This window comes from Lytechinus variegatus, chromosome 3 (genome assembly GCF_018143015.1).
Source record: "Lytechinus variegatus isolate NC3 chromosome 3, Lvar_3.0, whole genome shotgun sequence".
Lineage (NCBI taxonomy): Eukaryota > Metazoa > Echinodermata > Echinoidea > Temnopleuroida > Toxopneustidae > Lytechinus > Lytechinus variegatus.
Genome location: NC_054742.1, coordinates 43,989,436 through 44,012,307, shown reverse-complemented (window position 1 = coordinate 44,012,307; position 22,872 = coordinate 43,989,436). Strand labels below are relative to the sequence as shown.

The following is a 22,872-nucleotide window of genomic DNA, read 5'->3' as shown; positions in this document are numbered from 1 at the left end:
CTACCAAGAACTACAACGATTGGATTGACAACTGATTAAGTGCATTAGTTATTTATTGCCACAACTTATTTCATCATAATGGTGACACATCATTTGAACATAAAAAATGCCAACACTGGACTTGAAATCACCCATTTATGAATTCATGTAATTACATAAGAAAAAGGAAAGTGGGATATGACATATCAGCCTACCTGATGAATATTCATGACGATGTGTATATAAATGTTTTCACAAAATATTGATATTGACAAACTTTAAGATTAAAATTCGTTATTTTTTAAAATCCGATTTTGATGAAACTTTCAGCTCTTTGCTTTGTGAATTTTACTCTATTCAGATATAAACATTTTCAGCCTGGATCATCCCTTTAAATCTTTGTGGGTACATGAGCCTGAAATTGATCTGAATCTAGTTGGAAGGTAGATTTTACATAAAACAACAAAAGTTTCATTAAACTAGATTAAAGTTAACAAAATTAGAGCATACATGTAAGTATAATATCATAATTTGAACCATGTTTTGACAGTATTTGTTATTGTATAGCTCCTTAATTTGCACCATTCTTGAGTAACAAGATTTATTCTGTTTCAAAATATCACAAGAAAATCAAAACTACTTGCAAGAACTGGATATTGAATTATGATATTGTTTTCAAATATTGGCTCAGATTTTCCACCATTTAGACAAAATTTTCCCATGGTTAATAGAGTATGAGACTTCAAAAATTGTTACTCGGCAAATAAAATTATAATACAATTTTCAAGTATAATTTCAAAATAGCTGTTCTATAATCTGAAAATGTTTACCAATTGGTATATATAGGTGAACACCTTTCCTAAGATTCAAGATGAATCTTCCACACATGGAAATAGATTCTGCTGTCTTTGTCAGGAAATTCCATACTGTTTTTGTATTATGTAGTATATTTTCAATAAGTTTATTACTTGAAGTATGGAGTATAATTGAATTGAAATTATTATACTTCATTGATACAAATAGCTTATTGTTAATAGTCAAGCATTCTCAGTATATACAGTTTTCTTTGTTAATTTTAGTTTCTGTTGTATTTTGTATTACCTTAATTATCACACAACTGAATATAACATCAACTTCCTCATTAAACAACTTAATTAATCTCTGATCAGAAGTCACATGTATCATGGAAAGACAGTACTGATCATAGGCAGGGAAATCTCGAATTGCATTTAAATTGACTTCTGCGTAATATCAAATTTAGTTTCACTTGGTTTGCAAGTTTGAATGCCTCAACATTGTACTAATTTTCTCCCTGTATATTTATTGGCATATCTATAAATGTTTTTTTAGTCACCATCTTGGAACCTGTAGGAATAGGAACAAATAATATATTCTCAACAAATTGATTACGAAATTGACTATTTTGTTACCTTACAGTTTAGTTGATTTTACTAGAGACTTATCAATCAGATTTCATTACTATGTCTGAGTATCATGATCTAACCAGAGGCACCTCAGCCTATATTGGTGTGTATGCTGTATAATGCAAGATTGCTGCTGATAGAAAAAAAATCCTTCTCTTTTCTTCTTCCTTTCCCACTTTATCCATATTATCTGTTTATTCATTTCTAATGATTTTAAAACTTTGCATTTCATCTGGATACTATCTCTTCTCTTCCTTTTTTACAGTGCTGGCTGTGGAAGAACAGGAACAATATGCGTCATAGACTACGTCAGGAATGCTCTTCAATTAGAGGTATGTTTACGTCAAGAAAGGATGTTTAAAGGCGAAGTCCATCGTAACAATGAGGTTATTTGAAATAGATAAGGAGAATATCATCCAAGCATAGTAACAAAAACACTTCAGAAAATTTACTTCATGTAAATTAAAGCTACGGCATGTTGATGATAGCTATATAACACAAAAATTTAATATGCATAAAGATGGGCAGCATATATCACCAGGACCTCAGAACACAAATGTCATTTTTTTAAATCCTCCAGTAATGGAAAGCATAATTTGACTCTTTAAATATGTGACACTCATTATGGGCATTCATTTATGATTTATTATGGATATTTTTATTATGAATAAACAAATAAATGTTACATCAGACTTAATTCATATTTTCCTGACTAATTCTGTTGTTTTTCTGTAAGAACAAACTTTATTTAAAAGGTGGACCTCAGTGCAAAAAGTAATTTTTGATTTCTGAAATGTTGAACTAATGTTCAGCTAAAACTTATGCGAGTGATGCAACCTCTCACGACCATTCTGTTTTGATTGATGTGTATGTTTGACTGTTGAGTGCCCTTTTAATTCAAATTTTAAACTATCACTATCTACTATAAAAAGCCTTCGACATCATAGCAAGTTATCTAGAAGTTGTACATGTGCACATACTTTCTCTCTGTAAACATAAAGGAGCAATGCTTACATAATGATGCATATAAGTGTTCGTCATGTCTCAAGATCAATTAGCCTCTTGTCGAGGCCCTGGCGGCTGCTTCCCGAGCAAAGCGAGGGGATATAACCAGCAAAATGCTACAAGTAGTGGTACTACTACTACTAGTACTAGCTGTAACAGGCCGGTGCACTGCCCAGAGACTTCCCGGGAGATCGGCCTGGTCCACAAGGGGAAGCACCAACTGAATATCTTGACTCCAGCATTTTCTCACCACGGAGATAATCAATGCAAAGTGGAATCCCGGGGTGGAATTGCATGAAAGATAACACTTTTTCATATCCTGTGGGTAGATTTAAAAACACATCTCATCCTTTCAGTGCAGATTCAATTGCATCAACTTGCAAATCCTTAAATCGGTCATTATTCAGCATTTTAGAGACATATTCAATGCTCTGATATTTCGTCGTCACTCTTCGTCAAGAAATCATGGGTTGCCATTCAAGATAAGCTCATGAATATTCAATATGACGTCATAGCAGACCGCGCTCTCATTGGATGATTTTCACTGACCAATTTTTGGTCGGAATATTGGTAAAAACAATAAAAAAACAAGAAAGTCTGTGAAATTCGGCTCAGATGTCAAGAGGACCTGGCTCGGTTCGCTCAGGAAGCAGAAGCCAGGGCCTTGAGAAGAGGCTAAAGATCAATATGCTTGGACATGTTTCTAGATTATGAAATGTGGTGTTGCTGGCTTTCTATAGTTAAGATTTATATGATTTGACTGCAGTTTTTAAGATGGGGCTGACTGCAGACGGACTTCTGTATTCTAAAATAACTTATGCACTGTGCATTGACTATAGCAGTCCACTATTGCAATGTGGAAACCTTAAACTCTTCAACTGCTTTCACATTCATACTCAGCATTTAATGCTGGTATTCACAAGGAAAACATTTGATTCCAAAGTCCATATGTTTATAGTGAGTCAATATCAACTCTCATGATCATCTGAGAATCACATTTCTGGTTTCAGGTTTTCAAATGTAATTGAAATATTAAAGACCTGGGGTCCTGGACCCATATTCATAAAACCTTATTATGTCTAGTAATCACCTACATGTGCACTGTGGCCTGTGTATTGTGGTAATAATCAGACTTATGAAGAGGAAGAAATTTATAATTTTGTCCTATCCCAAGAAAGAACTTATAATGATTTTGGTTCTATAACAACTTTTTAAGAATGCCTAAAAAGAATTTAGAAGTATCAGTTCAAGTATTTTTTCTGGATGATGAATATGTCAGTGCTATTAGTCAAGAAATTTTAAATTTATTTAAATTTGTTCTAAGCAAGACTTGCGAGAATCTTTCCCAAAATAGCATGATTAAATTCTGAAAACTCCCAAGATGGAAGTTTGAAGTTTTGTTTATGCTTCTTCTCTATACTTTAAAAGGGGAACTCTATCCTGAAATCAGGTATGTTTTGATGAAAACAGAAACTTAAAAGAAATATATCAATAAAGGTTGGTGAATATCCTTTAAAAAATGTAAATAGTTAAGATTTTTTCTTCAAATTTTAATCTTTTGATATTATGTCAGAGCAGCTCCACCATGCTACAGAATCCCACTTTCTATAGTTCTTGATACTAGTAATTGAAAATATTTCTCTCATAGAAATATTTGAAATACCTGGTAATGTGTTTAATGATATAATGGCCCAGCTAAAATGCCATTTTCAATCTTCTGAGAAAATTGTATTTTATTGAATTCATATCAAATGACATATTGGAGAGCTATTGGATTCCCCTCAAGCCTTCAATGACATTTGTATATTTTGGCGGCCTTTTAAAAAAAGTCACTAACTTGACACCAGGGGCCATAACACAAAGGTTAGCGATTGATCGCACGCTTGATTCTCACAATGATAATAATATTCCGCATTTATATAGCGTTTAACACATCGGAACGTCTCTAAGCGCTTTACAGATATATTACTACCCGGTCATCGGATCCTTGCATGCCCGCATACAATGTATGCACCTTCTCCACTCCCTGGGGAGCATTCCAACAAGAGTTCCAAGACTCAATTACTAGGCATACTACATAGGCTTTTGCATCCTACCGGGTACCCATTTAACACCTTATTTTGTTTTGATACAGCTGGTTTATAACTATTGCACAGATTTTATCATCAAATGCTATTTCCTACTAAAAAAATATAGGATCATAAATGTTCCTTAGAACTGTTAATGGGAAGAATTAAGGTGTTGCACCTGAATGCATATTGATTTATTTTATTGACCCTATTTGTTCAGTTTTACGTGAAATGATATATAGAGATATATAGAGTTGAATAGTGATATTTACCTTGGATTGTTTATTCTTTTCATTAATGAAATTCAAGATCGATTACTACTTCATACAATGAATTTAACTCTTGACAGCAATGAATTGCATTATTTCTTGTGCCTGAGTATATTTTGTTGAAGTATTTTTTAAAATATGTTTTGTTGGAGTATTTTTTAAATGAGTATTTACCAACACCCACTTAACTTGTGCCAATTAATTTAGTAGGTGAATTCATATATTTCTGATTGTAGATATTGTGTATTTAACAGTATTTTATGTCTTCCTTTATCAGTGATTCAGACTTCCTTCTTTTTTTTTGCAGAAAATAGACCAGAATTTCAGCCTTTATGACATCATTGTGGAGATGAGGAAACAAAGACATGCCATCGTCCAAACAAGGGTAATCTAACCTTAAAAGGCTGATCTCTCCCCAAACAACTAGTTGATTTGAACAAAAACAGAACTTGTCAGACAAACATAGCAGTAAAAACTTTGCCAAAATGTGACGTAAATAAAATTTAATGAGTATTACGCAGTAGTGTTCAGTATGAAAATGGGGGAGCCTGTGATGTTCTACACATTGGACTTTATTCTGTGAATTTAAAAATTTCAATTGTTATAGATGTTTGTAGATTTGTTGAGGATCTCCACCAAAGCACAATGATTAGTAATAAAGATGAGTTTACATTATGATGAATTTAACTAAGTTCTGCATTATTCAAGGAAAATTGAAATGATTCACGAAATAGAATAGTATGTGAATAATCGGTTCTCTAATTTCCATATTGTGCAAATAAGCAAAACTTAAAAAATGTCATAATTTCATTATATTACAAGTGATTGCAAGAAATTTTATGTGAGGTTTCCCAGGAAAATAATAGTGTTTTTAATGAGGTTTGTAGTCACTTTTATTAATAAACTGTGATTAATGCACCTGTTTTAATACCAAATTGTCAGACACTCTGTCAGAATTAACATGAATGTGTGCCGACACAAAAAGAGTGAAACTGGCACTCATGTATTATGACATGCATAAATCAGGCAGAATGATTTGAAATTTGTTATTGATTTGTTATGGGGCACTCCATGTAAGAGTCATTGTGATATTAACTTATAATTTCTTTTCAAAATATTGACATGTGCTTTTTGTGCAATCATTCATTGTAGAATCAATACGAGCTGGTGCACAGAGCAGTGGTTGACATGTTTCAGTCGCATCTTGGTATTAAACCAGAGGATTTTGGTCACAACTATGAAAATGTTCAACTCAAGCATGAACGTTTTGACCATGTCGAACAGGTTAGTTAACCCATTGGCTACTAGTGATCATTGTACAACACCTAGTGGTTTTACAGCTTTAGTAGTAAATTAGTTAATGTGAATATTATCTATGAATTTATCATTAATATTGATCATCGTATCACATCATGAATAATAAATGAATTTCATGTCAAATTTGTAATTTATTTTTTACTGTTGGTTAATCATTACATTTCTTTAAAGTACCAATGATCAATTAAATACATGAAGATGAAAACAAAATAGAGCCATATATTGAATTCATAGAGATAATACTTTTTTGGTGTACCTTGCCATTTGTACATGCAAGATTTTGATTTCAATCACAAGATAAAAGCTTTGAATCCTATTAAAGTCCTAAACTCTAGAGGAGGGTATTAATCAATATTTTTTGCCAATCCCTTTTTTTTCTTATAAATAAGGAGAAAGTTAAGAAGCATCAGACACTAAAGACTTGTAGTAAGATAATTTACAGACTTTAAATCTTTCTTCTGTCTTGTTGCTTTAGCCAAGAATGCCACCCAGGGTACCCGGACAGACCGGAGGAGCAGAGAAGAGAGACTCAGCAAGCCATAATTACGTCAACATTAATGTCTCATCCACAGGGGGTAAAACCATTTATCTTTGATATCACCTAAGTAGAAAATGAACATAGGAGGCCAATTCCATCAAATATCTAGGTCTGACCCTTATGTTTGGGACCTTTCTAAAATGATTGTCTCCATCTATCAGTTCATATGGAAATTCACAATGCTCTGAAATAGTCATGTCGTGAATTTTGAACAATTCATTAATTGATTTAATGCTGTAGAAAATGGGGTTGGACATGACAGAGTTTATTATTTTATGGACTTGCCCGGGAGGTGATGATGTTAGTTTGAATATTTATAGATTATTATCCAAGGAATTTAATTCTTTTGTAGATATGGGGCTATTGACAAACTGCTGTCAAGTATCGAGAGGATGCAGCTGATAAAAAAATATTTAGTTATACCCTCTCCTTCCAGACAGAGTGATCTGGAAGTGATCAATGCCAAAGCAAATCCCTGCGTCATTACTTGACAGGAATTATTTAGTGTTCCAAGTGGGAGAACAATCATATTGAATAAATATTGATGTGATTATCATTGGAACTAATTCGTTCATTGATTATTGCTTGACTGAAATTCAAACACAGTATTGAAATCATGACAAACTCATTTTAGGACTCTAGCATCTAATTTTCACATACTCCCACAATTTTTCCAATTGTGTTTAATTATTGAGTTTTGTGGGATAGAAGAGTTGGTCTGAAAATCTTCACCAGTGGTCATTAAAACAATGTTGAGTTTTGGTAAAGGGTGAAAATGTTGAGACAATATGGTGATTCATCCTTTTTTTGCATCCTTCTTTCTACAGCAATAGAGTCACCAGAGATACCAATGCCCAGATTACCATCTGGACCAACCAAATCCTCTAAAGGCTCAGACAGCCCAGATGGTACCATCTATGCCAACTGTGATGTGCGTGCTGGGTCAGGAGACTCGGGCAAGCAAACACAAGATGCTTCACAAGCTAGTAGCGGCAAACAAACATCACAGCCAAAGTCTCGACCTAGTCCCGATGATCGCTACAAAAACAACTTCAAGGCAACACTCTCTGCCTTTAAGGACTTTGAGTTGGACGTTGGACCACCTCAGACGTCCCCACCATCACCGACTCCCCCATCATCACAAAGCAAACCCAAACCCACACAGGCAATCAAGCCTGCTGCTCAGGGTAAGCCACAGATAGCTGGGAAACCCAAGACCAAACCTAGCCCACCTGTCAAACCAAGCTCAGTGGATGTCAATACAAAGCCAGGGTCTGAGAAACTAGGGAATGGCGAGTTTGTGAAAACAGTTGCCACCAGGCAAAATTCCAATCCCGTAGGAAAGCCAGCACATGTTAAGGATGCCTCTCATTCAGCAGCTAAGAGGGACGCACTGAAACTACCTGTGAAGCCAGCAAGGCTTTTAGAAAAGAGTAAATCAGAAGGTGATGGAATGGGGTCGCCAGGGGTAAGACAAGGCCTCGGGAAGCCTTTCTTGAAAGGGGCTAAAGGAGATCGTCCAGCACAACCACCTCCTAAACCACCTACAGCAAGCTCAAAACCACCTTTACAAAGAGCAAATGGTGAAGATAAGCCGAGTGGGAAGGGTAGACATGATTATGAAGAAGTGCATATAAGTCCTCCAGCAGATAAGGGTAAGGAAACTACAGAGTTAACAAGCAGCAAGAACCTCCGGGGTTCGCCCACGCAGCAGATGGACTCTTTTGATGCAAAGGATAGTGGCATCGTAAGGAGAAAGACAGATTCATCTTCTAGAAAGCTTTCAAGTGGTTCAATTGGATCTGACAGCAGATCCTCTCGCAAGAACTCCGAGGAGTATGCTTATGTGCAGCAACCGACGAGCATAATTGATAAGCTTTTAAAGAGCGAAGAAGCAGCAGCAAGTCCAAAGCCAGCAGGGAGCATGTACGCAGAGGCATACTCAGAAGTACCCAACTCACCTGTCAAGCCTGGTCAGAGAATGTCCACTTCTTCAAAAGAGTATAGCTATGTGGATACCAGTAAGATCATACCTCCGGAGAAACCCAAACGTGGGGAGAGTGTGTCTGGTGGCAACGGCGACGGAGCCTATGATCTTGTAGGAATTCCCAGTAATGACAGTACCTTTGATTCCTTCATGGATTCTGACAGCTTATACTCACCGACAGGTAAACAGGTTATTTATTATACAAATAATGCACGGAACTGCATGCATGCAGGGCCAAATAATGATAGATGTGCGAGAAGAGCCAATGGATATACTGCACTGAGGTCCGCAGGACCGAGTGCGGTATATCCATTTGGCGAGTCGAGCACAAAATTCATTATTTAGGTCCTCTATGCACAAGAATGCATGCATTGTTTGTTTTATACACCCCCCTCCCATGTTACTGAGTTGCCCCGAATGCTATATTTGATCTAAATTCTAGATAATTTTAGACAATTCCAGACCTTGCACTATCCTGCACTCTGACGTCAGAGTGCAGGATAGTACATTTGGTATGACATCAGAGTGCAGAATAGTGCATTTTGGATGCAATAGTGCAATTCGCTGAATATCATGTGATCCGATTTGGACCAATTAGATTACAGAACATTCTCAGGAGTTCCATAATGTGTAATAAGTTAATACCCCCCCCCCCTCTTGATTTGTGCATAAACTGATCTTGACATTGCATTGGCTCAAATACCAATAAAGTGTTGATACTGCGGTTTGGAACATGAAACCTTGTCTGGGCAACATCATCAATTTGATTGAGAGGCCATTTGGTCTCTTACACACTCAAAATTGACCTTTGCTGAATATCTTAACAATGTTCTACAGGAGAGTGTTTTATTGATATTTTCATCCAACAAGTTGTCAGATCTAACATCTTTCCCTAATTTTGATTGGCTGAGAAGCACAGTTTCTATGGTAATTTTGGGATAAAACTTGACTTGTCAGATAAAACGTCCGACAAGTCCCTTCATGAAATGCTCCCCAGAAGTCTTGTGACTTATAAAGAAGCATTTATAACAAATATCTCATTCACAATAGTTGATTAAGTCCGGACATAATCAATAAATGACCAGGGTTGTGACTACTCTTTGAACATCACCAAATTTGGATGCCGGTATTGCCTGTTTTCTCTTGCTGTGCAAATGTGCTAAATCCATGGACTGTAATTACTTGTAGAAGACAACTTGATGTAAAAAGATGATGTGCAAGTAAGTCCAGTTCGTCTGTTATAATGAAAAACTCACTAAACTGCAATTCACCCTAGGGTTATGAATACTTGTAAGCACAACTATATGGGTGCTGCAGCCTCTTCCTATTTCATGAAATTGTATTTTATTTTGTTTTTACTATCTTGAATCAGGCGAAAGCATAGATATGGATGATGACATTCCAGTGGTACCAGCTAGGACAGCACAGTCATATCAGTTAGTAGATGGTGAGTGGAGGAGTAATTATCAGAATTAAAGTTACCTAAAGAAACCTGTTTCATGAAACATCTTGTCAGTGATTTTTTGCTGAAGCCAATCAGATGCAAGGATTGCGTAGCTTATTAACAGCTGAGAGTGTAAGTCACTTTCAATTTGCCTCATGAAAAGCTCCTTGATATTGGAGCATACAGTGTTCCCTTGGATGCTCATAATGCTAGCCAAGAAACAATGCTCTCTAGTAGATCTAATTTCACTAAAGTTTGATAATTGTGACAAAATTTCTTAACCTATAACAAAGAAGAGATATTAAGGTATGTGAAATAGTTCCTTGTAAAATGTTACTGCTCACTCTCATAAGTTAAACTAGGGCCTATGCTACAAAGAGTTATGATTGATCTATTCCATCTTAACTATGGAACACCATCATCTAGAATGCTTATCTGTCCAATTGGATGCTTCTTCAGATGAAAAAAAAGTGATCTCTAAGATGAGGTAGTTGTAGTCTGCTGTCGGTCTTGCATTTGAAAAAATCAGGGAATATTGTTATTAAACCAGAGTACTGATATTGTTTTGTTTTGAAAAGCCCATGAAATTTGGCACACACGTTTTGAATGTAATGATGATGTGCAAGATATGATGTCTTTTGTTGCTATGAGAACAGTGCATTAAATAGTATGCATGTAAGTCTGGAATATTGCTGATTAACGAACTACTCCCAATTTTTTTGTAGAAATGCTTTTGAAATTATACTTACATTTGTTCTAATTTCTTGTTCCGATTTTGGTTTAATTTCAGAGGAGGAAAAAGAAGAAAAGACCTCAGGAGGTTCGGGGTGAGTGTTGTGTTTATAAGGCCTACTTCTTGCCAAGCAAGTTGTTAAATTGTTGTTTTCAATAGATCTACAAGTGGTATTCAGATACCCCTACGACATGGTTATTAGGTTCTGAAAAGTTGCAGAAAGAAAGTAAAGTTCATGATTTTTTTAAGGTGTCATTGGCTTTTTTGAAAGACCTTATTGGTTCTGTAGCGTAGTGATGTCAGAGCAATCATGCAATTTTTGACCTTCTGAAACTTGATACTGGATAAAATGCTAACCATGTACAAAATACACATGCAGTGAATTCAAGAAACAAATATATAAACAAAAATGTAGAAATGATGGAGGAGGGACATTTGTAGTTTATATGTAATTTTCAGGTATAAACCAATAGTATGTGGGGTCATTTCCATCCCCAGTGAATGAATGGATGAAATAAAAAATAAATTGGCACCACCACTGTCTCTGGCAGGGTTCTTCAATCTCCATGTTATAAAATGACAAAAAATAGCAATATCTCTTCTTTTTTATTGTTTTGACTATGTCATATGTGTAGCATGGGTCAACGAAACCTCTCATTATTTGATTTGATTTCAGTTCTGTGACTTTTCTTTGTTGTATCATTCTGTATTCACTAATAGTAAAATGAACAAAATGAAAGCCAGATTTGCAAACTCAAGAGATATCATTGGGGAAAACAAAGGCAAGATAGTCAACAATACCAAAGGACTCTTCAAAAGAGTAAGTTAATTGTTATTATTTAAGATGTCATTCCGTATCATTTATTTGTTATTTCTTTAAATGAAAGATATGTTTCAGGAAAAAAATAGAGAATGAAATAGTTTCTGGAAAGATTAATGATAATTTATGTTGGAATGATGATGGTGGTGGTGGTGGTGGTGAGGATGATGATGATGATGATGATGGTGGTGGTGATGGTGGTGGTGGTGGTGGTGGTGGTGATGATGATGATGATGATGGTGATGGCGATGATGATGGTGATGATGATGATGATGATGATGGTGATGGTGATGATGATGATGATGATGATGATGGTGGTGGTGGTATTGGTAATAGTGCTGATGCGGACGGTGTTGAAAATTGTAGTAATAATGACTGTGCTCATGATCATGGTGATTGTGATGATGGTAGTACTTGTGGTGATGGTGTGCAAAATGACGGGGAAATTTAATGATAATGATGGTTAACCCAATTGTTATCATTATGAAATGCTTTTCTTGTGCAGCCTGATCTAATTTTTGTTTGGTCTTTATTATTTTTGTTTAGCTTGGAGGTGCTTTGAAGCCAGAGCTGAGCCATACTGCTCCATCCCCTGAAACAGATTCAGCAAAACCATCAAATATCAATGATTTATTAGGTAAGGACTCTCCCTCCTCAGATGAGTCTGAGCGTTTCTGAATGACACAACGCTCGTATCATATGATGTATGAATAGTGGACTTCTTTGCATCTAAATGCTTGTTATAGGTCATACTTCAAAATATAGGATAATTGAAGGAAATAACCCTCATCCATTCATAGTAAGTCATATAAAGAGCATTTAGGAACAATGAAGGTCATATCCATATGTCGTGCGATAAAAAGTCATGTTACCAATACCCGCAGGCTCGAAAGTGAGGTGTTTCTTATTTTCAAATATATTTTCACCATTTTCATACCACTTCACACCATTTATTAAGAACACTTGAATGAAAATGTTTTCACATGTAGGCCTATTGTTTTTGTTTTTGTGTTGGTAGTAGCTTATTCCATATTTCTAACCTTCATAATTTCACCAAATTCATGAAAAGATATATATCTATTTTTTGTCTTTTGTTATATGAGTATTTATGCTATATTCAGTTCACCAAGAATCTAATTAATGGAATTTTACTTGATGTACATATTTTTACCTTTGTTAATAAATTCATCTTTACTGACTGCACAGAAACGTTTTCACTAACAATGCGCTAACAGTGGCCCAGTTACAACCGGTAATGTGTCAGTGATGCCAAATCTTACAATACATTACTTACACATTGAAATAAATATTTTGACTTCAAAGATATGACTGGGCTTACTGTTAGCCCTCTGTTAGGCTAACAACGTTTCTGTGTGGCTGGCACAGATTGTTATCGTGCTTAACAAAACCTGTAAAGCTTTCATATGAACATAAGTCAATACTAAATGGACATGAAAATGATAATTTGTATGAAAGTAGCTTTTTAGATCAAATTCTGATTGTGAGAGTGAATTAAAGAAGATATTGACACAACATGATTGGGAAAGATTGTTCACAATACACCTTTGGGTTGACATTTACTGTAAACTAATGGAATCACTGAAATAATGGTAAATAGGCCCAATTCTACAGAGGATCACCTGTACTGCGAATAGAATCTTAGGTATGGGGACCACATACAAATGCCAGAGCGGTCTATTACAGCTGGATGGTTTATCAGTCATATAATGTTAGGGTGCTTAAAGAATGTTCAGTTGCCTAGTTTTCAATGACATTCTTCCTATATATATATATATATATTTTTTTTTTTTTTTTTTTTTTTTTATTTATAGGATACAATGATTGCTTCTTATCTGTCTCCTTAACCAACAGCTTATAACATTTGGAGTATGGAACAACTTTTTTGTCTCTCTTTTGCTTTGTCAATATCATGATTGTGCAAACCTTTATCACTTTACAATCCAGTTGCTATAACTGACTTTAATTTTAAAAATCTTACCTGTCGTTGTCTATAAGTAATGGTGCTCTAAACTCAAGAGATTATGTAAAATATGAAATCCATTTCATTTGTGTGGTTGGAATGAAAGCAAAAAAAGACAGTCGTACGTGGTTCTATCAGCGATCATCAAGTCTTGGCCTTTACCACACCATTTTGCGTGTGTGGGTATGCAGCAAGTGTAGCGAAATGGACTCTGCCAAGGTTTTGAGATTTTACCCGTCCAAGTTTGAGATGATGCTGTAATGTAATGTGTATATTGGTCAGATTTAGTGATTGGGCAATCTGTGACAATGCACTTCTCATGTTGAACCTTTAACTCATTGCTTTCATTCACAATCATATTGACTGATTCTTGAAATGCAGTTTATGATTTTGCTCCAATTTTGCTTAATTGCACAATTATTTTTTTTTCTCTTGCTCTTTCACAAACAAATTTTTGTTTCACAGAGAAAACACTGTTAGATTACAAACCTGCATATAAAGAAGGCCCTGTAAGCTATAAAGACCAAGAGATTGGTAAGTATATTGCAACCGATGAAGGATGTGGGACCATTTCACCAACAAAATTTCATTGTGCTTCTACTAAGCTGAGAAGGGCACCCTCACCCATTTCATGATATCATAACCACTTTTTTGCATTGCTTGAGAGAAAATGAGAGACATTTCTTATGCCTCATTTTTAATTAAATACTTGCTCCACCTCTGATTTTTTGTTTTAAGTCATTTTTGTTTATATCGAGAATGCTGTTTAAAAAAATGGATTTGGTTCCAAAACTTTTAACAAACTTTTGCAGGGTTCAAAAGTGCTGCAAGTGGGTTAGATGCTGCAATTTTCATTTAAGATCCTAGACTGTTTTGAAATCTGTTTCACTAAAAGAAGGATGATTGGCAGTACTTCTAAATACCTGCATAAATTTTGGTGACATAGATTGAGAATGCTGGATTTGGTAGCTCTGTGGGATGTTTTTTTTTCACATTTTCATCTTTCACTAAGCTGTTAATTATCCAAAGAAACCTTTATCTTGAGCTTTCTGTGTTCAATAATCAAGTCAGTTCATTAGTAATCTTTTGTTAAGACATTGATACTCATTAATACCCATTACATAGATCCCTGGTGGACTTATAAGCTTGTTGGTTCCCTATGTGTATTTGCATGCTTTCAAAGCATTCACACAAACAAGCCAACCAAAGGTTTCAAAGTGTGCTGCTATTAATGTTAATGTTCAGACCATGTATTTCACTTTTTTTCAAGCAATTATACAAAAATTGAATAAATTGATATTGAATTGTGGTCAATTAACTGAGTAAATTGGGAAAGAAACAGAGTAAATATATCAAGAATACTTTGTGAGAGCCAGGGGCGGATCTAGGATTTTCCAAAAGGGGGAGGGGGGGCACATTTCTCAGAGGAAAATTTTGACAAGCTAAAAAAAAAGAAAATAAAAGGTTATCATCCAAAAATTTAGGATATATTGTTCCAGAAAAAAATTGACAAGCAAAGAAAAAAAAAGGCCTTCACTTTCAAGGGGGGGGTCACACTTCTGTTTCAACTGCATTTTTGTCTCGCCTGCGAAGCAGAGTGAGACTATAGGCGCCGCTTTTCCGACGGCGGCGGCGGCGGCGTCAACATCAAATCTTAACCTGAGGTTAAGTTTTTGAAATGACATCATAACTTAGAAAGTATATGGACCTAGTTCATGAAACTTGGCCATAAGGTTAATCAAGTATTACTGAACATCCTATTAAAGTTTCATGTCACATGACCAAGGTCAAAGGTCATTTAGGGTCAATGAACTTAGACCATGTTGGAGGAATCAACATTGAAATCTTAACCTGAGGTTAAGTTTTTGAAATGTCATCATAACTTAGAAAATATATGTACCTAGTTCATGAAACTTGGACATAAGGTTAATCAAGTATCACTGAACATCCTGCATGAGTTTCACGTCACATGACCAAGGTCAAAGGTCATTTAGGGTCAATGAACTTTGGCGAATTGGGGATATCTGTTGAATTCCCATCATAACTTTGAAAGTTTATGGATCTGATTCATGAAACTTGGACATAATAGTAATCAAGCATCACTGAATATTTTGTGCAAGTTTCAGGTCTCATGATTGAGGTCAAAGGTCATTTAGGGTCAATGAACTTTGGCAGAATCGGGGTATCTGTTGAATTACCATCATAACTTTGAAAGTTTATTAGTCTAGTTCATTAAACTTGGACATATGAGTAATCAAATATCACTGAACATCCTGTGCGCGTTTCAGGTCACATGACCAAGGTCAAAGGTCAATGAACTTTGGCCGAATTGGGTGTATCTGTTGAATTACCATCAAAACTTTGAAAGTTTATGGATCTGATTCATGAAACTTGTACTTAAGAGTAATCAAGTATCACTGAATATCCTGTGTGAGTTTCAGGTCACATGATCAAGGTTAAAGGTCATGTAAGGTCAATGAACTTTGGCCATGTTGGGGTTTTTTGTTGAATAACCATCATATCTCTGTAAGTTTATTGGTCTAGTTCATAAAAAGTGGACATAAGAGTGACCATGTATCACTGAACATCTTGTGCGAGTTAGAGTAGTATTCAAAGTCAGCACTGCTGCTATATTGAACCGCGTGATGCAGGTGAGACGGCCAGAGGCATTCCACTTGTTACATTACAAATCTTAATTTTGCTTCTTAAAAGGGGGGGCACAGGCTGGCTGTACCCCTCCCCCTAGATCCGCCAGTGATGAGAGCTGTGCTCAAGTACTTACATTGCATAGTTTATGAGTTTGCATACAGTACTATGTGTGTTCATGTGTTAATATCTTTGCATACCTCTGTGGATCTGAAGATTACTTTTCTTTTCATGCTCCGATGTGCCATATGCTCTTGTATTTTTTGGTAAGCTATCTGAACTTATGTTTTGATTAACATCCGTGATCCTAACCTCTGAAATGCTAATTAATTGACTACTCAAAGTATGTAGTTTTAATCGTCATCTATGTTATATCTACTCATTTTGCACCCCATCAGGTTTCCCCAAAAGAATAGGCAACCCAAAGCGCCCAAGATCGCCACCAAGCAGCTGGGGAATCACAAGTGCTCATCAGGTTCGTTTATGAGCTCCTTCATCCCATCGTTTGCTGTTTAACCATGGACTATACTGGAACTTGGCACCCTCTGTACAAAGTCTAATGGAATCACAGAATACAATAGTTAATGTGTTGAATTAAAATGATGTAATAATAGTGAAATCCAGGAGAATGTTTCATGAAGGCTCTCCTCGATGATTCTCACCGATGAATTTGATTTCAACCAATCAGATGCAAGGATGGGATGTCAGTGGATATCATTGACATATTACTTCAAGATGCACTTGTCAAGAGGTTTTTCTGTGCTATTGTTTTGGAAAAGTCACCTTGGTCATTCAAGAACTAAACTAGTTTTAAACATTTCAGCAGTATACCACATCTGATAATCTACAAAAGCTAATGACAAATAAAGTCATAAATAAATGAATGAATAGAGAAAGAAAGAAAAAAGTAAATAAAGAATTCATTTAACAGTCATTCATGATTTTATTTATTCCTTGTCTGATTTTATTTTAACAGTTGCTTTCCTGATTTTCTTTTTTTCATGTCACATTTTTCTGTCCATTAGCAATGTTGGAATACCTTTAACATGATGAAGAGTTTTTAAATGTTTTGTGCTTAAGCAAGATCTGGTTTCAATGACCAAAGCCATTTCATATTAATCAGGTAGGCCAATGTTCATTTTTGTCTCACCTGCGAAGCAAAGTGAGACTATAGGCGCCGCTTTTCCGACGGCGGCGGCGGCGGCGGCGTCAACATCAAATCTTAACCTGAGGTTAAGTTTTTGAAATGACATCATAACTTAGAAAGTATATGGACCTAGTTCATGAAACTTGGCCATAAGGTTAATCAAGTATTACTGAACATCCTATTAGAGTTTCATGTCACATGACCAAGGTCAAAGGTCATTTAGGGTCAATGAACTTAGACCATGTTGGAGGAATCAACATCGAAATCTTAACCTGAGGTTAAGTTTTTGAAATGTCATCATAACTTAGAAAATATATGGACCTAGTTCATGAAACTTGGACATAAGGTTAATCAAGTATCACTGAACATCCTGCATGAGTTTCAGGTCACATGACCAAGGTCAAAGGTCATTTAGGGTCAATGAACTTTGGCCGAATTGGGGATATCTGTTGAATTCCCATCATAACTTTGAAAGTTTATGGATCTGATTCATGAAACTTGGACATAATAGTATAGGCGCCGCTTTTCCGACGGCGACGGCGGCGGCGTCAACATCAAATCTTAACCTGAGGTTAAGTTTTTGAAATGATGTCATAACTTAGAAAGTATATGGACCTAGTTAATAAAACTTGGCTATAAGGTTAATCAAGTATTACTGAACATCCTATTAGAGTTTCATGTCACATGACCAAGGTCAAAGGTCATTTAGGGTCAATGAACTTAGACCATGTTGGAGGAATCAACATCGAAATCTTAACCTGAGGTTAAGTTTTTGAAATGTCATCATAACTTAGAAAATATATGGACCTAGTTCATGAAACTTGGACATAAGGTTAATCAAGTATCACTGAACATCCTGCATGAGTTTCAGGTCACATGACCAAGGTCAAAGGTCATTTAGGGTCAATGAACTTTGGCCGAATTGGGGATATCTGTTGAATTCCCATCATAACTTTGAAAGTTTATGGATCTGATTCATGAAACTTGGACATAATAGTAATCAAGCATCACTGAAAATTTTGTGCAAGTTTCAGGTCTCATGATTAAGGTCAAAGGTCATTTCGGGTCAATGAACTTTGGCCGAATCGGGGGTATCTGTTGAATTACCATCATAACTTTGAAAGTTTATTGGTCTAGTTCATTGAACTTGGACATTAGAGTAATCAAGTATCACTGAACATCCTGTGCTCATTTCAGGTCACATGACCAAGGTCAAAGGTCAATGAACTTTGGCCGAATTGGGTGTATCTGTTGAATTACCATCATAACTTTGAATGTTTATGGATCTGATTCATGAAACTTGTACATAAGAGTAATCAAGTATCACTGAACATCCTGTTCGAGTTTCAGGTCACATGATCAAGGTCAAAGGTCATGTAAGGTCAATGAACTTTGGCCATGTTGGGGTTTTTTGTTGAATAACCATCATATCTCTGTAAGTTTATTGGTCTAGTTCATAAAAAGTGGTCTAGTTCATTAAACTTGGACATAGGAGTAACCATGTATCACTGAACATCTTGTGCGAGTTAGAGTAGTATTCATAGTCAGCACTGCTGCTATATTGAACCGCGTGATGCAGGTGAGACGGCCAGAGGCATTCCACTTGTTTAATCTTAATTTTCACTATAAATTAAAGCTTGAAAATGCTGTTATATCATTTTCAGGAAAATACATACTTTGATTTAGGGTCCTGTTAAGATCTGTAATGTGTTGTCAGCTGAAGTGGTTTTATACTGTAACTCTATACAGGTATTACAGGCTATGTAAACAAAAGTCATACTTACTAGGGATATAATTTCTTCATTACAAGTTATCTTCCAATCTATGAAATCATGTAAAAACCTTGAATCATATTTTCTTCCTTTTTTGTAGAAATGTTGATATTCTCCTTAAATCATTTATATTTTTATTTTTTTGTTCATTTTTCTAGAAATATTTCACTTTTCTCAAGATATTTTTGCATACTGTATACTCTCTTCTCCTTTCGCATCAGGATCGCTTTTAAGGGCAGCAAAAGTACAGATATTAAAAATATGGCAAAACTGAATATGAGTACGTGTATATATCTCCATCTTGAATGCAAAGTACATGTACAAGACACCATGAAGATTGTCTTTAGAACCACTGTTCATGTTCGGTAAACTTCTGCCTCCACCTTTCTAGCAACTGCATCATTACAAATTAAATGTAAAAACCATTAAATTGCATGTAATGGGACCTTTATTCAATCTCTTGATTAATTCTTCATATTACAAAAGACAGAAATCATAAAAGAAATGAATGATTTATTTTGTCAAATAACCCGGTTAGATTACCAGATATAGATGTAAAATTTGTTTTTAGAAAAGTAGATCTTTAAAATTGATGATCAGGCTGTAAGTTCCAATATAAATTCCATGAAAATGACTTTGTGTATATGAACAAATTTCAGAGCCAAAGTTTTAATATTTGACAGAAATTGTCTTAATTTGTGAAATGTCTTATGAACTAATCTGATGTAGTAACCAAAAATGGGATCATTATTTGTTGTCTCCTTGGTTAGATCCGATTTGCAGTCAAGTAATTGACTTCAATATTGTCACAATTATCTTCATAAATTATTGATAAATGCCTTTATATTTCACTTTTTCAGTTATTATATTCTCATATACATATGCTTATGACTATGTTATTTATGGTGCTGAATCCAATAAAATCTGTTAAAGACATTTTGATATAAGTGCTTTCAAATTTGTATATTAGAATTAGAGTAAAATTATTGTTATTTTCTGTGATTTGATATTGGGTGAATTTACCCATACATCACTTTTGTGCTATCTTTCTTTCCCTGATTCTACTCCTGTCATAATGATATGAGTATATATATATGTATTAGTGACTTGTTTGTTATATTATTCTAAATCTGTGGTGGCTGTGCCGCTCCAATGTTTTATATTTCACAATATATTTGAATAACATTGCTGGTCAAGTCATTTTTCTTATGAAATTACTATTTGTATGTTTGTATTTAAGTACATGTATGTAAAGTTGTATGTTTTTTTTATAGAATATTCGTAATGATATTTTTGTAGAGTTACTTATTAGTAATTAATATACTATATTCTACTTAGCCCAAGTAGAAAGGTATTATATTCCCTTCTTTAAATCAATGTTATATCTTTTGAGTAAGGAAAGTGAAATGCATGGATTGCTAGTGTCTATGTCTCTTTGAGTTTCCTGAAACACTTCAGAAAAATTAGATTGAGAGAAAATAATATTGACTTCCTTTTATGATTGTTATATCTGTCTCATGCTTCAGAAGAGAATACACAAGGGCTCACAGCAATTTACCTTCAAGCTGTGTGAAAATATTATGATGTAAAAGATGCCCCCCCCCATATCACTATCGATACAAAATGCAAATGGGAAGAGATTAAAAAGGAAAAGAAATGAAAACATGTAACAGAAATGACTTATTTATTCCTCTTATCTGTATCTTCTTCTTAGCTATTATTATTGCAGTGACTCTTCACCCTCTACTTCACATGTGATGGTATGTTCAAGATCTTTCAACATCAATGATTTATATTTTGCTTTATTTTAAAGTTTACATGTTTTTATCATTTCTTTTGACAGATATTCATGTTCTTAAATCAAAATTATATGCAATTGTTTTTCCCTGTGTTTGCTATGAAACAGCACAAACACTGCATTTGTGTGTAGATCATACAATTTCCCTTAGACTTTGGGGTCATATCAACTCAGTCACTTGGTGGGACTACATCTCAATAACGTTTGCTTGATATTGAAAAGTAAAGGTGAGTGGGATAAAGCTTACAACTCATAATATAAATAGCAATTATTTATGTGTTCCTATTTAAACCTGTCTGAATTTTTCTTTAAAGGTAGATTGTCTTCTAGTAATAGCTAAATCATGCTGCTCATTTTATACTTCACATTATACCTAGTTTTACAGTTTTTGTCCTATAATGTAGCATTGATAGAAAGGTTTGATTTAATATGTACTTAAAAGATGATAAGCAGTATGTATACATATTGGGATATATTATGAATGGAAAAGTATACTATGTGATAAACACTTTATATCTTAGAGGGATAAAAAGAAAATGCCATATGATTTGTATATTCTTGTGAATGCGGAATTGAACATTGAGCAATGTATGTGAAATGAACAAGATTCTATTTGAAAATGTTCAGTTCATTGTCTTTAATACAATATATCATATAGAATTGGGGCAGATAATGATGTTGAGATATTCCTTAAAAGATATATCATGTACATGCTTTTGTGAATAAATGAAGGATATAAAAAAGAACACTCCTGTACTCCATTTGATTGTATTTTTATGTAATGCAGTCTGTATGCCCATTTTGGCTCCTGGTTATGTGTGATGATTCATGATAAATCTAATCCAAAACTTACAAAGTGCTTTTATCCAATTGATTCTTTTCATAAGTTGTTCTGAAATCGTACGAAAATGATGTTACAGCCATTTTTTGTCTCGCCTGAACAAAGCTTGGAGGAGACCTAGTAATCACTTTTTCTGTTGGTCTGTTACAAAAATGTTTGTCTTTGTTCAACTTGCTCTCATTTCTTTATTTCTGCATCAATTATGTTAATACATATGATCCTTATGTAATATCACATGTGTGTCCATGAGGGTGATGGGGCTATAGGTCATATAGTGGTCAAAAGGTCAAATAATATGAGGTCATGTTTGTTACAAAAATATTTCAGTTTTTGTTCAACTTGCCCTCATTTCTTTATTTCTGCATCAGAAATGTTGACACTTGGGACAAATGGTTCTTGGATAATGCAACATGTGTGCTTATGAGGGTGATGGGGTCAAAGGTCATCTAGGGGTCAAAAGTTCAGTTTTTGTGTATATTGCTCTTATTTCTTTATCGACAGTGTTCACACTTGGTACAAATAACCATTGGTAATACCACACGTGTGTTCATGAGGATGATAAGGTCAAAATATCATATTGCATATTGCGATATCAGGCGAGACTTATGGTTCGTGAATCACCTTGTCTCAATTGCAAATGCTTTTAAATGTATGAGTTTTCATACAGCCCAAGTGTGTCCAGTTGCCATGGTTTCTCACAATACAATCCCTGGGTTATAACCTACTAATACACGCCTTGTGTAAGGATTTTATCTTTAAAATCATTGCTATGCTGTAACAATAGACAGTTGCCACTTTTTGGTATGGTATATTATTTTATCTCACAAACCTCATTGTGATTTGGCATGCACCATTTTATGCTGGATTGATCACAGATTACTTCCTGATTATCAAAAGGAACAATATATCAATTGAAAATTATGCATTTGAATACAAACTAGTTTTATTGTCAACTTGATCAGAAAGCTATTGACTTTATAGGCCTTACTTTCATCCACTGATCCCTATAATGTAAACTGCACAGTTTTACATTATTTTTTATATGATACATACATATATGTTGACAAAGGTATTTTGGCACATTTCAGATTAGTTCAGGACA

General features: G+C 34.9%; 1 protein-coding gene and 1 long non-coding RNA gene across 3 annotated transcripts in view; both read left to right on the top strand.

Annotated features, from left to right (window-relative positions):
- Positions 1-17,133, top strand: part of LOC121411117 (nucleolar protein dao-5-like) — a 72,979-nt gene extending 55,846 nt beyond the window's left edge. For both annotated transcript variants that reach the window (XM_041603641.1, XM_041603640.1), the window contains 11 exons: positions 1,669-1,735; positions 5,054-5,131; positions 5,899-6,030; positions 6,539-6,638; positions 7,429-8,769; positions 9,961-10,035; positions 10,823-10,859; positions 11,486-11,585; positions 12,132-12,222; positions 14,032-14,100; positions 16,611-17,133. In XM_041603641.1, the coding sequence (XP_041459575.1) occupies positions 1,669-1,735; positions 5,054-5,131; positions 5,899-6,030; positions 6,539-6,638; positions 7,429-8,769; positions 9,961-10,035; positions 10,823-10,859; positions 11,486-11,585; positions 12,132-12,222; positions 14,032-14,100; positions 16,611-16,699 (2,179 nt within the window). In that variant the 3' untranslated portion in view covers positions 16,700-17,133. The remainder of the gene's footprint in view (positions 1-1,668; positions 1,736-5,053; positions 5,132-5,898; positions 6,031-6,538; positions 6,639-7,428; positions 8,770-9,960; positions 10,036-10,822; positions 10,860-11,485; positions 11,586-12,131; positions 12,223-14,031; positions 14,101-16,610) is intronic.
- Positions 17,134-18,959: 1,826 nt separating this feature from the next.
- Positions 18,960-21,675, top strand: LOC121411115. Its single transcript, XR_005969425.1, has 2 exons — positions 18,960-20,891; positions 21,038-21,675. It is a non-coding gene; the product is annotated as an uncharacterized LOC121411115 (long non-coding RNA).
- Positions 21,676-22,872: the final 1,197 nt, after the last annotated feature.